At 41.5% G+C, this 16,866-nt stretch overlaps 1 protein-coding gene across 1 annotated transcript in view; it reads right to left on the reverse strand.

Annotated features, from left to right (window-relative positions):
* Positions 1–16,866, reverse strand: part of nid2a (nidogen 2a (osteonidogen)) — a 35,276-nt gene that overhangs the window by 5,716 nt on the left and 12,694 nt on the right. Inside the window, exons 10-21 of the mRNA XM_081721112.1 lie at positions 16,172–16,300; positions 15,060–15,185; positions 14,235–14,462; positions 11,987–12,214; positions 8,594–8,821; positions 7,416–7,643; positions 6,267–6,494; positions 5,091–5,318; positions 3,915–4,142; positions 2,766–2,993; positions 1,614–1,841; positions 422–649 (exon numbers count right to left, since the gene is read on the reverse strand). Of these exons, the coding sequence (XP_081577238.1) occupies positions 422–649; positions 1,614–1,841; positions 2,766–2,993; positions 3,915–4,142; positions 5,091–5,318; positions 6,267–6,494; positions 7,416–7,643; positions 8,594–8,821; positions 11,987–12,214; positions 14,235–14,462; positions 15,060–15,185; positions 16,172–16,300 (2,535 nt within the window). The remainder of the gene's footprint in view (positions 1–421; positions 650–1,613; positions 1,842–2,765; positions 2,994–3,914; positions 4,143–5,090; positions 5,319–6,266; positions 6,495–7,415; positions 7,644–8,593; positions 8,822–11,986; positions 12,215–14,234; positions 14,463–15,059; positions 15,186–16,171; positions 16,301–16,866) is intronic.

Below are 16,866 nucleotides of genomic sequence, written 5' to 3' on the forward strand. Positions count from 1 at the left end.
AAGTAGCCATTAGTAATTTATCCATAACATAACCAATTTGCCATCCCTCTGGTATCTAATAGATGTATTCTAGTGTTTTTGGCTATAGTGCTGGCTATAGTCTATAGCTATAGGGCTATAGAAGGCTGAATTAAGCAGGCATTTCTGATGCTGGTGAGACCTGACCACATATCTGAGCAGCTCCTTCTCCTACCTAATCTCCTCAGATGCAGCGTGGGAAGGGCCTTTTTAAAATGAGCTAATCATAAATTAATCTAATCCAAATAAAAGCCATCAATCAAAATGAAAAGCTAATTAGAAAATGAGAATGTATGCTACATTTGTAAGACTATCCCAAAGAATGCTAATACTAGTCAACACATGGACCTAAAATCTTTAGCTTGCAAAATATTATTTAATGGAACTGAAGTGGTGGGATTACCCGGTGCTTCACAGTTGGTAGGTGGAGTACCAGGTGGGGTGCGGGTGCCTGCTCTCTCCTGCCCCCTACTGTCCACACACCAGCAGTGTCCTGTGGAGCTGTGGCACTGCAGCTGCCTGTAGTGACCCTCCTCATCACACTGAGGGATGAAGGCTCCTACCTGGGGCAAGCCATCCTCTCCAGCCGTCAAGCTGTCCCTGTGCTGCTCACATTGAGTCCTAAGACGCTCTGATAGAGATAGAGATAGAAGGACCGAGAGAGAGAGCGAGAGAGAGAGAGAGAGAGAGAGAGAGAGAGAGAGAGAGAGAGAGAGAGAGAGAAGGATATTACATCACATTTACAAACCCATTTAAACTCACTGATAGACCCATGAACTCTGCAGATCTGAGCAATTTCTGATATTTCTGGCATTGCATTTTATATTTTGCAAAACTATTCTGGCAGTAATGCTTAACCAGGAGAACAATAACTTCATGAAAGCTTTTTAATCTCATTTATGAAATGCAACCCAATGTCTGCCCAACGTGTATGCCTTTTTGCTGCTATGGTACAGCAAAAATCACAAAAAACAAAAGATAAAAAGATAAAAGCTGGTGGACAGAGTCACTCTGGGTCTGCTTGTGTGTGAGGTGGAGCTCATCACAGTCTGACTGCTATTTGAGCTCAGTATATGGAGGGATTCCACATTCAATTACCTCTCTCTGGGTCAGAGACCCCATTCCCCTGTCTGAATTTCCCTTTAAAATATGGTTCCATGACATGGACAAAAATGCTACATTGTGAATTTATCGTTAAATATAGTGATTGCAATATGCCTTGCCAAATATTAAAACACACTGGTGAACCCTCTATATAATGTGGTAAAGGTTTGATCAGTGTTGTGTTACCAAAATAATTTTTTATCGGTCAAAGACTCACTTGTATATTTTTGCCTTCTGCGATACGAAAAGTTCAGTTTAACTGTAAAGATCAACAAATGATATATTGTGCAGTCCTCTTTAAAACACTTAAATGGACCTGCATTTATCATACATCTGGAAGTTTTGATGTTGTTGCACTATACCAAAAGGAAGAATTGCTATCTATCCAATATAAAACATTCACAGTCAACAGAGGTACATCAGAAAGATACAGAGATGCAGACCTATGGACAGGTTTAGTGATCATAAGATATTGGAACACTTGTGTTTACCTGGAGCTTCACAGTTGGTAGGTGGAGTACCAGGTGGGGTGCGGGTGCCTGCTCTCTCCTGCCCCCTACTGTCCACACACCAGCAGTGTCCTGTGGAGCTGTGGCACTGCAGCTGCCTGTAGTGACCCTCCTCATCACACTGAGGGATGAAGGCTCCTACCTGGGGCAAGCCATCCTCTCCAGCCCTCAAGCTGTCCCTGTGCTGCTCACATTGAGTCCTAAGACGCTCTGATAGAGATAGAGATAGAAGGACCGAGAGAGAGAGAGAGAGAGAGAGAGAGAGAGAGAAGGATATTACATCACATTTACAAACCCATTTAAACTCACTGATAGACCCATGAACTCTGCAGATCTGAGCAATTTCTGATATTTCTGGCATTGCATTTTATATTTTGCAAAACTATTCTGGCAGTAATGCTTAACCAGGAGAACAATAACTTCATGAAAGCTTTTTAATCTCATTTGTGAAATGCAACCCAATGTCTGCCCAAGGTGTATGCCTTTTTGCTGCTATGGTACAGCAAAAATCACAAAAAACAAAAGATAAAAGCTGGTGGACAGAGTCACTCTGGGTCTGCTTGTGTGTGAGGTGGAGCTCATCACAGTCTGACTGCTATGTGAGCTCAGTATATGGAGGGATTCCACATTCAGTTACCTCTCTCTGGGTCAGAGACCCCATTCCCCTGTCCGAATTTCCCTTTAAAATATGGTTCCATGACATGGACAAAAATGCTACATTGTGATTTTATCGTTAGACATAGTGATTGCAATATGCCTTGCCAAATATTAAAACACACTGGTGAACCCTCTATATAATGTGGTAAAGGTTTGATCAGCGTTATGTTACTAAAATAATTTTAGACCGGTCAGAGACTCACTTGTATATTTTTGCCTTCTGCGATACGAAAAGTTCAGTTTAACTGTAAAGATCAACAAATGATATATTGTGCAGTCCTCTTTAAAATACTTAAATGGACCTACAATTATCATACATCTGGAAGTTTTGATGTTGTTGCACTATACCAAAAGGAAGAATTGCTATCTATCCAATATAAAACATTCACAGTCAACAGAGGTACATCAGAAAGATACAGAGATGCAGACCTATGGACAGGTTTAGTGATCATAAGATATTGGAACACTTGTGTTTACCTGGAGCTTCACAGTTGGTAGGTGGAGTACCAGGTGGGGTGCGGGTGCCTGCTCTCTCCTGCCCCCTACTGTCCACACACCAGCAGTGTCCTGTGGAGCTGTGGCACTGCAGCTGCCTGTAGTGACCCTCCTCATCACACTGAGGGATAAAGGCTCCTACCTGGGGCAAGCCATCCTCTCCAGCCCTCAAGCTGTCCCTGTGCTGCTCACATTGAGTCCTAGGACGCTCTGATAGAGATAGAAATAGAAAGACCGAGAGAGATAGAGAGAGAGAGAGAAGGATATTACATCACATTTACAAACTCATTTAAACTCACTGATAGACCCATGAACTCTGCAGATCTGAGCAATTTCTGATATTTCTGGCATTGCATTTTATATTTTGCAAAACTATTCTGGCAGTAATGCTTAACCAGGAGAACAATAACTTCATGAAAGCTTTTTAATCTCATTTATGAAATGCAACCCAATGTCTGCCCAACGTGTATGCCTTTTTGCTGCTATGGTACAGCAAAAATCACAAAAAACAAAAGATAAAAAGATAAAAGCTGGTGGACAGAGTCACTCTGGGTCTGCTTGTGTGTGAGGTGGAGCTCATCACAGTCTGACTGCTATTTGAGCTCAGTATATGGAGGGATTCCACATTCAATTACCTCTCTCTGGGTCAGAGACCCCATTCCCCTGTCCGAATTTCCCTTTAAAATATGGTTCCATGACATGGACAAAAATGCTACATTGTGATTTTATCGTTAGATATAGTGATTGCAATATGCCTTGCCAAATATTAAAACACACTGGTGAACCCTCTATGTAATGTGGTAAAGGTTTGATCAGTGTTGTGTTACCAAAATAATTTTTTATTGGTCAAAGACTCACTTGTATATTGTTGCCTTCTGCGATTTGAAAAGTTCAGTTTTACTGTAAAGCTCAACAAATGATATATTGTGCAGTCCTCTTTAAAAGCCTGAAATGGACCTACAATTATCATACATCTGGAAGTTTTGACGTTGTTGTACTATACCAAAGGAAGAATTTCTATCTCTCCAATATAAAACATTCACAGTCAACAGAGGTACATCAGAAAGATACAGAGATGCAGACCTATGGACAGGTTTAGTGATCATAAGATATTGGAACACTTGTGTTTACCTGGAGCTTCACAGTTGGTAGGTGGAGTACCAGGTGGGGTGCGGGTGCCTGCTCTCTCCTGCCCCCTACTGTCCACACACCAGCAGTGTCCTGCGGAGCTGTGGCACTGCAGCTGCCTGTAGTGACCCTCCTCATCACACTGAGGGATGAAGGCTCCTACCTGGGGCAAGCCATCCTCTCCAGCCCTCAAGCTGTCCCTGTGCTGCTCACATTGAGTCCTAGGACGCTCTGATAGAGATAGAAATAGAAAGACCGAGAGAGAGAGAGAGAGAGAGAGAGAGAGAGAGAGAGAGAGAGAGAGAGAAGGATATTACATCACATTTACAAACCCATTTAAACTCACTGATAGACCCATGAACTCTGCAGATCTGAGCAATTTCTGATATTTCTGGCATTGCATTTTATATTTTGCAAAACTATTCTGGCAGTAATGCTTAACCAGGAGAACAATAACTTCATGAAAGCTTTTTAATCTCATTTGTGAAATGCAACCCAATGTCTGCTTAACGTATATGCCTTTTTGCTGCTATGGTACAGCAAAAATCACAAAAAACAAAAGATAGAAAGATAAAAGCTGGTGGGCAGAGTCACTCTGGGTCTGCTTGTGTGTGAGGTGGAGCTCATCACAGTCTGACTGCTATGTGAGCTCAGTATATGGAGGGATTCCACATTCAGTTACCTCTCTCTGGGTCAGAGACCCCATTCCCCTGTCCGAATTTCCCTTTAAAATATGGTTCCATGACATGGACAAAAATGCTACATTGTGAATTTATCGTTAAATATAGTGATTGCAATATGCCTTGCCAAATATTAAAACACACTGGTGAACCCTCTATATAATGTGGTAAAGGTTTGATCAGTGTTGTGTTACCAAAATAATTTTTTATCGGTCAAAGACTCACTTGTATATTTTTGCCTTCTGCGATACGAAAAGTTCAGTTTAACTGTAAAGATCAACAAATGATATATTGTGCAGTCCTCTTTAAAACACTTAAATGGACCTACAATTATCATACATCTGGAAGTTTTGATGTTGTTGCACTATACCAAAAGGAAGAATTGCTATCTATCCAATATAAAACATTCACAGTCAACAGAGGTACATCAGAAAGATACAGAGATGCAGACCTATGGACAGGTTTAGTGATCATAAGATATTGGAACACTTGTGTTTACCTGGAGCTTCACAGTTGGTAGGTGGAGTACCAGGTGGGGTGCGGGTGCCTGCTCTCTCCTGCCCCCTACTGTCCACACACCAGCAGTGTCCTGTGGAGCTGTGGCACTGCAGCTGCCTGTAGTGACCCTCCTCATCACACTGAGGGATGAAGGCTCCTACCTGGGGCAAGCCATCCTCTCCAGCCCTCAAGCTGTCCCTGTGCTGCTCACATTGAGTCCTAGGACGCTCTGATAGAGATAGAAATAGAAAGACCGAGAGAGAGAGAGAGAGAGAGAGAGAGAGAGAGAGAGAGAGAGAGAGAGAGAGAGAGAAGGATATTACATCACATTTACAAACCCATTTAAACTCACTGATAGACCCATGAACTCTGCAGATCTGAGCAATTTCTGATATTTCTGGCATTGCATTTTATATTTTGCAAAACTATTCTGGCAGTAATGCTTAACCAGGAGAACAATAACTTCATGAAAGCTTTTTCATCTCATTTATGAAATGCAACCCAATGTCTGCCCAAGGTGTATGCCTTTTTGCTGCTATGGTACAGCAAAAATCACAAAAAACAAAAGATAAAAGCTGGTGGACAGAGTCACTCTGGGTCTGCTTGTGTGTGAGGTGGAGCTCATCACAGTCTGACTGCTATGTGAGCTCAGTATATGGAGGGATTCCACATTCAGTTACCTCTCTCTGGGTCAGAGACCCCATTCCCCTGTCCGAATTTCCCTTTAAAATATGGTTCCATGACATGGACAAAAATGCTACATTGTGATTTTATCGTTAGACATAGTGATTGCAATATGCCTTGCCAAATATTAAAACACACTGGTGAACCCTCTATATAATGTGGTAAAGGTTTGATCAGCGTTATGTTACTAAAATAATTTTAGACCGGTCAGAGACTCACTTGTATATTTTTGCCTTCTGCGATACGAAAAGTTCAGTTTAACTGTAAAGATCAACAAATGATATATTGTGCAGTCCTCTTTAAAATACTTAAATGGACCTACAATTATCATACATCTGGAAGTTTTGATGTTGTTGCACTATACCAAAAGGAAGAATTGCTATCTATCCAATATAAAACATTCACAGTCAACAGAGGTACATCAGAAAGATACAGAGATGCAGACCTATGGACAGGTTTAGTGATCATAAGATATTGGAACACTTGTGTTTACCTGGAGCTTCACAGTTGGTAGGTGGAGTACCAGGTGGGGTGCGGGTGCCTGCTCTCTCCTGCCCCCTACTGTCCACACACCAGCAGTGTCCTGTGGAGCTGTGGCACTGCAGCTGCCTGTAGTGACCCTCCTCATCACACTGAGGGATAAAGGCTCCTACCTGGGGCAAGCCATCCTCTCCAGCCCTCAAGCTGTCCCTGTGCTGCTCACATTGAGTCCTAGGATGCTCTGATAGAGATAGAAATAGAAAGACCGAGAGAGATAGAGAGAGAGAGAGAAGGATATTACATCACATTTACAAACTCATTTAAACTCACTGATAGACCCATGAACTCTGCAGATCTGAGCAATTTCTGATATTTCTGGCATTGCATTTTATATTTTGCAAAACTATTCTGGCAGTAATGCTTAACCAGGAGAACAATAACTTCATGAAAGCTTTTTAATCTCATTTATGAAATGCAACCCAATGTCTGCCCAACGTGTATGCCTTTTTGCTGCTATGGTACAGCAAAAATCACAAAAAACAAAAGATAAAAAGATAAAAGCTGGTGGACAGAGTCACTCTGGGTCTGCTTGTGTGTGAGGTGGAGCTCATCACAGTCTGACTGCTATTTGAGCTCAGTATATGGAGGGATTCCACATTCAATTACCTCTCTCTGGGTCAGAGACCCCATTCCCCTGTCCGAATTTCCCTTTAAAATATGGTTCCATGACATGGACAAAAATGCTACATTGTGATTTTATCGTTAGATATAGTGATTGCAATATGCCTTGCCAAATATTAAAACACACTGGTGAACCCTCTATGTAATGTGGTAAAGGTTTGATCAGTGTTGTGTTACCAAAATAATTTTTTATTGGTCAAAGACTCACTTGTATATTGTTGCCTTCTGCGATTTGAAAAGTTCAGTTTTACTGTAAAGCTCAACAAATGATATATTGTGCAGTCCTCTTTAAAAGCCTGAAATGGACCTACAATTATCATACATCTGGAAGTTTTGACGTTGTTGTACTATACCAAAGGAAGAATTTCTATCTCTCCAATATAAAACATTCACAGTCAACAGAGGTACATCAGAAAGATACAGAGATGCAGACCTATGGACAGGTTTAGTGATCATAAGATATTGGAACACTTGTGTTTACCTGGAGCTTCACAGTTGGTAGGTGGAGTACCAGGTGGGGTGCGGGTGCCTGCTCTCTCCTGCCCCCTACTGTCCACACACCAGCAGTGTCCTGCGGAGCTGTGGCACTGCAGCTGCCTGTAGTGACCCTCCTCATCACACTGAGGGATGAAGGCTCCTACCTGGGGCAAGCCATCCTCTCCAGCCCTCAAGCTGTCCCTGTGCTGCTCACATTGAGTCCTAGGACGCTCTGATAGAGATAGAAATAGAAAGACCGAGAGAGAGAGAGAGAGAGAGAGAGAGAGAGAGAGAGAGAGAGAGAGAGAGAGAGAGAGAAGGATATTACATCACATTTACAAACCCATTTAAACTCACTGATAGACCTATGAACTCTGCAGATCTGAGCAATTTCTGATATTTCTGGCATTGCATTTTATATTTTGCAAAACTATTCTGGCAGTAATGCTTAACCAGGAAAACAATAACTTCATGAAAGCTTTTTCATCTCATTTATGAAATGCAACCCAATGTCTGCCCAAGGTGTATGCCTTTTTGCTGCTATGGTACAGCAAAAATCACAAAAAACAAAAGATAAAAGCTGGTGGACAGAGTCACTCTGGGTCTGCTTGTGTGTGAGGTGGAGCTCATCACAGTCTGACTGCTATGTGAGCTCAGTATATGGAGGGATTCCACATTCAATTACCTCTCTCTGGGTCAGAGACCCCATTCCCCTGTCCGAATTTCCCTTTAAAATATGGTTCCATGACATGGACAAAAATGCTACATTGTGAATTCATCATTAAATATAGTGATTGCAATATGCCTTGCCAAATATTAAAACACACTGGTGAACCCTCTATATAATGTGGTAAAGGTTTGATCAGCGTTATGTTACTAAAATAATTTTAGACCGGTCAGAGACTCACTTGTATATTTTTGCCTTCTGCGATACGAAAAGTTCAGTTTAACTGTAAAGATCAACAAATGATATATTGTGCAGTCCTCTTTAAAACACTTAAATGGACCTACAATTATCATACATCTGGAAGTTTTGATGTTGTTGCACTATACCAAAAGGAAGAATTGCTATCTATCCAATATAAAACATTCACAGTCAACAGAGGTACATCAGAAAGATACAGAGATGCAGACCTATGGACAGGTTTAGTGATCATAAGATATTGGAACACTTGTGTTTACCTGGAGCTTCACAGTTGGTAGGTGGAGTACCAGGTGGGGTGCGGGTGCCTGCTCTCTCCTGCCCCCTACTGTCCACACACCAGCAGTGTCCTGCGGAGCTGTGGCACTGCAGCTGCCTGTAGTGACCCTCCTCATCACACTGAGGGATGAAGGCTCCTACCCGGGGCAAGCCGTCCTCTCCAGCCCTTAAACTGTCCCTGTGCTGCTCACACTGAGTCTTGGGGCGCTCTGATAGAGAGACCGTGTTAATTGCTATATATAGTGATTGCAGTGTCTTGTCATATATTTAAGCACACTTCTTGTGATATATTGAAGCACCGTTTGGCCTGCATTTTTTGCCCAGATTATTTGTACCATGGCAATGTTTTTATTTATCAAAACATCCAAATAACCGTAATTTTCCCTACAGTGCATAACGGCTTTTTGTTGCTGGATTTCGCTTCTTAGCCAGTAAAAAAAATTGTTTCAGTATTGAATTCGTCGTTGTCGTTAGTGTATTCATGATATTATTAACATTAATAACAGCAGGTGAGGCTTGCTGTGAAGTAAACAATTCCACCACTTATCTATGAAAGGAAATCCTACAAACGTTGGAAGAGTGAAGTCGACATATGGAGACGCGTCATGAAATCCGAACATAATAAACAAACAATGACTGTAGCCTTGTCGCTAACTGGAACGGCTCTAGAAACAACCCTCGGAAATATAGGTTGAAGAAAACGGAATGAATACATTCGAGGAAATGGCATAAACGACGTGTTGAATTACCACCTTTTATAACGTTAAGCCGGCGCTTAAAGATTTTTTGTCGGTAAATTATTTCAGCGAATGACTGGATACGCTGTTTACGGTACAGACAATTCCGCTAGGAGAAAAAGAGTAACGTACTTGAAAGCGATCAAATGTGATGATTGAAGTACAACTCTGAAACGTATCAGGTAGCCTATATTAAACATAATCCTGTTTTCTGGTTGTCTATGGCCTCAATTTACAATTAACCAGTGGTAGTGGACTTGCATGAACTAGAGCCAGGTGTGTGGTATCTTCATGCTTTTGACAACTTTAGACGCTTTAGTGCAGGAACCCGAGTTGCGATTAATTTATTGTTGGATAAGCATTCAAGGCCCACCTCAAGGACTGTTCATTGAAAATGGTGTTGAGTTTAGCAGTGAGGAGGTATGGGAAAAGTTTTCATTTTGTTTTTCTTAAGCCATTCAGAGGTGGACTTGCTGGTGTGTTTTGGATCATTGTCCTGCTGCAGAACCCAAGTGCGCTTCAGCTTGAGGTCACGAACAGATGGCCGGACATTCTCCTTCAGGATTTTTTGGTAGACAGCAGAATTCATGGTTCCATTTACCACAACAAGTCTTCCAGGTCCTGAAGCAGCAAAACAGCCCCAGACCATCACACTACCACCACCATATTTACTGTTGGTATGATCCTTTTCTGAAATGCTGTTACTTTTACGACAGATGTTATAGGACATACACTTTACAAAACGTTCAACTTTTGTCTCATCAGTCCACAGAGTATTTTCCAAAAAGTCTTGGGGATCATCAATATGTTTTCTGGCAAAACCGAGATAAGCCTTTATGTTCTTTTTGCTCAGGAGTGGTTTTTGGTCTTGGAACTCTTTCTTATGGTGGCGTCATGAACACTGATCTTAACTGAGGCAAGTGAGGCCTGCAGTTCTTTGGATGTTGTTGTGGGGTCTTTTGTGACCTCTTGGATGAGTCGTCGCTGCGATCTTGGGGTAATTTTGGTCAGCTGGCCACTCCTGGGAAGGTTTACCACTGTTCCATGCTTTCGCCATTTGTGGATAATGGCTCTCACTGTGGTGCGCTGGAGTCCCAAAGCCTTAGAAATGGCTTTATAACCTTTTCCAGACTGATAGATCTAAATTACTTTGTATCTCATTTGTTCCTGAATTTCTTTGGATCGCAGCATGATGTCTAGATTTTGAGGATCTTTTGGTTTACTTCACTTTGTCAAGCAGGTCCCATCACTCACTTTTTTACACAGGGCCATGTAGGTTTGGATTTTTTTTCCCTTAATAATAAAAAGCTTCATTTAAAAACTGGTTTGTGTTTACTTGAGTTATCTTTGTCTAATATTTACTTTTTTTTTTGATGAATCTGAAAGTGAAAAACATGCAAAAAAAATAAGATATCAGGAAGGGGCAAACACTTTTTCACACCACTGTAGTTGTTGACTCAAAGCTGGAAAGTGTTTCTTACACAGAGAAAATGATGGGTTGCACACAGCAAAGGTACTTGGACGCGCAAGAAAGAATCCAGCAAAACATAAATGCTGGTATCATTTGCAGTAAACAGACCTAAGGATACTGCCGGTGCAAAAGCTGACCTGGAGCATGTAGACAATCTCCAGTCTGTAGCACATAGCAATGAGGAACGTTGCACTGACATGCACAGTCATGAACATTATGGTGGGTTTTTTTTGTTAAAGATGAGTCATTTGCTTTAGCAAAAACAGATGAACTTAAAAGAAACATGATTTAGGTGTAAGACGCAAAGCAGAACTGGTCGCAAAGGGCTTCAAAGAAACAAATATTTAGAGGCTTGTCTCAGGTTCTTTATAAACGGTAATAGCAGCAATATGAAAAAAAGCTTTTCCATGGATATCAAAGCAGCTTTTTTACTAGGAAAAGACTTAGTGTCCACACTTGCTGTTCTCCAGCAGCTCAATGTTGAGAAATTCTGTAGAAGTTAAGAAAGTGTGTATATGGTTTTGCAGATGTCTTTCCCGTACAATAGAAATAAAGACAGAAAGCCCCAGAAGTGTTTACTGGTATTACAAACATTTTCCACATCATTTATCCCCAACATGAAAGCTGGATTTCCAAGTTGGTCAAGAAAAACATAAGTTGAGCTACACATGGATGGAGTATCATATTGTGGATGATGAGATACGGGTGCAGCTTATAACTGTATGTATGTTATACATCTTATGTTGTCGATGTAACAAGAAAAATAAAAGATGCTTTCTTGAATGCCACACCTTTTCTATCCACACCAAAAATCATTGTTATACCTTGGGGAGCAGATTATTGTCTTTTAAGAAGAATGGGAGATCAGGTTATTTTTTTCTATGGCACATGACCATGAGAACTTTTTTCTGTTGTTGTTGGTTTCTGTAAAGTACTTTGTAAAGTATTGCATTGGTCATTATATTTCATGTATTAACAAGAAAAGACATCTGAAATACTGTATATAGTTCTGCTTTCCTTACTATGGCTATTGTGATAAAGAGTAACAAACAATTTATTGTACAGCCCTATTGAAAAGCCTAAAAAGGTAGTTAAGCATCCACAAACAGCAGAGATACATTAGAGAGACTATTACCCACGGGATATATTAGAATTCAGGGGTTTACCTGGTGCTTCACAGTTGGTAGGTGGAGTACCAGGTGGGGTGCGGGTGCCTGCTCTCTCCTGCCCCCTACTGTCCACACACCAGCAGTGTCCTGTGGAGCTGTGGCACTGCAGCTGCCTGTAGTGACCCTCCTCATCACACTGAGGGATGAAGGCTCCTACCCGGGGCAAGCCGTCCTCTCCAGCCCTCAAGCTGTCCCTGTACTGTTCACACTGAGTCCTAGGACGTTCTGATGGGGGGGCAGAGTGAGACAGGAAGAGAAAAGGGATCATACTTGTTGTGCTGCAAGACAGGTCAGATGCTCGTGGACTGACAACAATAAAACAGTCTAATAACAACACAGTCCAGGCAAACAAATCCAAAAGAACAAATCCAATCTGAAGTCGAGTGGCAGATATAGGCAATATAACAGGGGCAAACAGGAATATCCAAGGCAAGGCAGAAAATCAAGGTAGAACAAAACACTAAAAAAATGGTCACAACACAAAAAAGTACAGCAATCAGAAAATAACGCTCAGCATGCACTTGAACATGCTGAGTATGACAGTGCAAAGCATATAAGTAGCCTAAGCAAATTAAGAATAACTGCAGGCACTTAATATTTCGGGGATGAGGCTCTCCCCAGAGGATTCTGGGGCATGTAGTCTGTGGTGGTTCCGATGGGCTGCATGACAATGTTAGTTTCACATTGTCTGACAGGGCCTGAAATGCACAGGCATGCACACTTGAGCAATCTTTGAGAAGCACTTCATATGATATTTTGAAAAATCATTAAAGTAACAATGATTTACTAGAATAAAATAACTTTAATTTTATTTGATTTGTAAAATACAAGTGTATGCCTAGCTTCCAGGGTATAGCGTCAGGAGCAGAAAGAACCCAGAAGCAAAACTGGTCAGGAACTTTTAACAGTTTTGTCAGCCTTGCCAAACCACCTGTGTTGTAGGAGAGAGCTGTTCTTCATTTGGAGATGGATCACAGTCGGGCAGTTACGTGAGATGAGCATGTAGAATGATTCCACGCTCCCTCCATTCTATCTAGGTCAGAGACCCCCCCCCCACTCCCTTCTACCTAGAAAAGCCCAAAAAGGAACTACAGTGAAGAGACATCTGGAAGTTGTACAAATGGACTAGGCTGCATGACACCAAATGGAGTGATTACTCTTAGATAAGCATCTACAGGCAACAGAGGTAAATGAAAAGGGTGTGCTGGATCGATTGATTTGGTGATTCACAACAGTAAAGTCACAACAGTAAGGTAATAAATACAAATAAATACAAATGTAGCTTTATTACAGTCTTATCAAGGAGCTTTGATTTCAAAATGGGGTATTTGGATGTTTCAAGAATACTTTTTCATAGCTTTTATAAGGAAATTATTTTCTCAACACCTTATTACAATACTTGTTTCCCATAATTTATGACTATGCAGAACACTCATCATGCCAGTAGCTTTGGTAGTGAGAAACCTATCACTCCTCGACAACTCTGTGCTGGATTTAAACACAGTTCAACAGATCAATCCTTTAAACATTCAACAGCTCTATAAATCTCCTTTTGGAAAACTGGGAAACTCAAAGTATGGTCAACCATTTCTTCAGATGTTCTACCAACCACAAAAATCATTCAAATTATTTTACAATTTGGCAAATCCATTCTATTGGCCACATCTGTGAGGAGACAGGAAGTTGTACTCCTACATTTTTCCTTAAGACCTTGTTTACATACAGTAAACTATGCATATGTGACTACATTGTCAGTATTCTGTTTTCAGAATAACCTTCAGAACGACCTTCACTGGGTTGCATTTATGCCTAGTGAAAGGTAAGTTTCTTAAATCTTTCATCACCAAATACATCAGAAGGGATGTCCCATGCAAGATTATACATAATTGATTATAATAATTTTTGATGAGTTCTGGAGCAAACATTTTATAAAGCTCATTTCACCATCTCAGTGTAAAGCAAAACCACCATTTTAACTAGCTAGAGATACCTATGTAATTTTTATGGAGAGATTAAAACAGACCATTTCAGCTATAACAAAACAGCACTTGTGATCCAAACTGGCCCTAACCTTAGTCTGTATCCTTTAACAATAAGCAAATTCAATGAGAAACATGTGCTGGTCCTTGATTACTATAAAACCTCTGACAAATAAAATACTCAAATACTCAATACCTACATGAGACTGGCATCAAAACTCTTTTTATTGTGCTGAACGTTAGTGTCACTGAACCAGCCTGTTTACCTGAAACTTCACAGTTGGTAGGTGGAGTCCCAGGTGGGGTGCGAGTTCCTGCTCTCTCCTGCCCCCTACTGTCCACACACCAGCAGTGTCCTGTGGAGCCATGGCACTGCAGAGGCCTGTAGTGACCCTCCTCATCACACTGAGGGATGAAGGCTCCTACCCGGGGTAAGCCGTCCTCCACAGACCTCAAGCTGTCTCTGTGCTGCTCACACTGAGTCTTAGGACGCTCTGAAACACATATGGAGAAAAAAAGGACAAATCTCAAAGTGAAAAATTGGAAATATAAAGGACATATAAAAACAGAAGTAAACTATTGGAGTGCCAAGCGAAGCACTCACTGAAATAAGATGCAGTACATCCACTGCCCCACCCCTACACTAGTGATTACTGGTGAGAGAAGAGGAACGTGTGTGTTATAAGAATATTAATAAGAAAACATGACCTCTTATATCATTGATGCGTAGGTTCAAGCACAGTGACTGATTAACCTAGCAACTGCTCTTCTACTATTCTGAATTTATATCATATGCACTCGCCATGAACTGTTTTTCAAATATGTTTGCTTTCTGTCATATTGGTACCTATGCAAATGAACAAAAATTACAAAAAAAAGTTTTGGTTTCAAAATGCCAGCTGCTATGATTTTTTGCATGTAGCATGTAATGTAACTTTTTATATTATATTTTTTCCTAATTTTTTAAATACATTTTTATACCATTTTTTATATTTTTATTTTTATTCTTACATTCTTCTACACTTCATTGTGTAAAAGCTGTGTTTGCGGTACAAGAGAATTCTGTAAATTTAATTCCTGTAAACACCAACCATGCTGTGGGTGGCAATGGAAGCCATCTCCATGGAAACCAGGCTGGCACCGGCAGTAGAAGGAGCCGAGTGTGTTGCCGCAGGATGCGTGATGGTGGCACGGCTGGCTTTGGCACTCGTCAACATCTGCATACTCAAAACACAACATACAGCTCAGCACACCAGCCTCAACACTGTACATACAGTCAAAAAGCCTCAAAAGCCATAAAGTAACCCCCCCCCCCCCATTGCTATGTTCTGGGCAGAAGGCTTTAGGCTGAGTGGGGGCAAAGCCCTTTCTTTTTTCATGTGGGTGACTCCAGAGAACCATAGGAAGAGTTAACCTTCCTCTGTCTGTCTCATATTCTTCAGCTGCACAATCTCCTACGCACATTCCCCTGGCCTGGACATTGGGCCATTGTTTCAAGCTGAGCCCCTGTTCCCCTTGCCTCTGGCTACAGCACAGCCCCTCTCACCTTCAGACCTTAATTTTCCAGTGCTCTGCATAGGACTTTGGTCAACTCAAAAGGAGTGTGTGTGCGTGAGTGTGTGTGTGTGTGTGTGTGTGTGTGTGTGTGTGTGTGTGTGTGTGTTTGAATTAGCACTAAGTACACCAGCCCTCTGTGAAAAAAACTCTACTCAAGCGTGAATTTCACGCATGCCGACACATGCATTAACCCTTATTGGAGATCAAGTCAATGACTCAATTCTCTTAGAGTTTGCACAGCCACACCTTTACAATCCAGTGGGCCTCCAGATGTTGAGGGAAATGTAATTGCTCATTCATTATTATACCTACAAAAGCACTGAAGCAAACATTTCTAGTAACAAAGCAAGATTTTCAAAGAAAAAGGGGAAAAAAACAGCAACAACAAAAAAAACAAAAATTTGAATTCCTATTCCTACAGGGTAAAGCTATCACAGCTGAAAACTAAATCTTGTCATATATGGTACAAAGCCTTTTGAAACCTCACACAATCATGTAAAATAAATAAACCGATGCCTGAGAATCGGTGACTAAAACACACCTTATTTCAGCATGTTTTCTTACTGTTTCTTATTGTTTATAGACAATAGCTAAATGCTAATTAGACTGCTGTGGAGGGTTTGCTGACGGAACAGTGGGTTGTTACCTGTGCAGGTGCGGCCATCATACCCAAATTCGAAGCCGCCCTGGCATTTGCAGCTGTGACTCCCTGGCAGGTTCACACACTCTGAGTGTGGCCCACAGGAGCTCAGACCCTCTGCACACTCGTCTATGTCTAGTACAGAGAGGGAGAGAGACAACAAAAACAAGCAAAGAGAGGAGTAAGAGAAAGAGAGTGCGCTCAATCACAGTAAGTGATCTGTAACTTATACTCATTCACAGAGCAACAGAGAGAGGAGGCTGTGTTTATTCACACTAATACAACCATAACTTCCACTGCAAACAGGAGGATTGGTTTTGCTCTAATACCGTCATTCATTTGTCTGGACAGTGGATATGTTCAAACCTGTTAGAACTGCCCTGGTATGTGTTCTCTGGCGGTGCCATGGTGTGGAAAAAACAGGGCCTGCAATCATGCTGTTTGTGATGCCATAAGGCCAGCGGAGGAGTCAGTTCCTATGGGAACAAACGTGAGACTCTGCAAAGGTCTTGAGCTAACCAGCACGAGACCTGGTTTTGACCACTGTTAATATCAGGGTGAGACCCCTTCCTCTCATTCTCTTTTTCCCATTTGATCCAACCTATGGTGTTGGCGGTGGCAAGCTGTTCCCTTCCTATACTCAAACATTCACACAGGGAATGTTCTGGAGCTGGATCTCATACCCCAGATCCCATGAGAAA

Source organism: Electrophorus electricus, chromosome 10 (genome assembly GCF_041902795.1).
Source record: "Electrophorus electricus isolate QZ-2024a chromosome 10, ASM4190279v1, whole genome shotgun sequence".
Classification (NCBI taxonomy): domain Eukaryota; kingdom Metazoa; phylum Chordata; class Actinopteri; order Gymnotiformes; family Gymnotidae; genus Electrophorus; species Electrophorus electricus.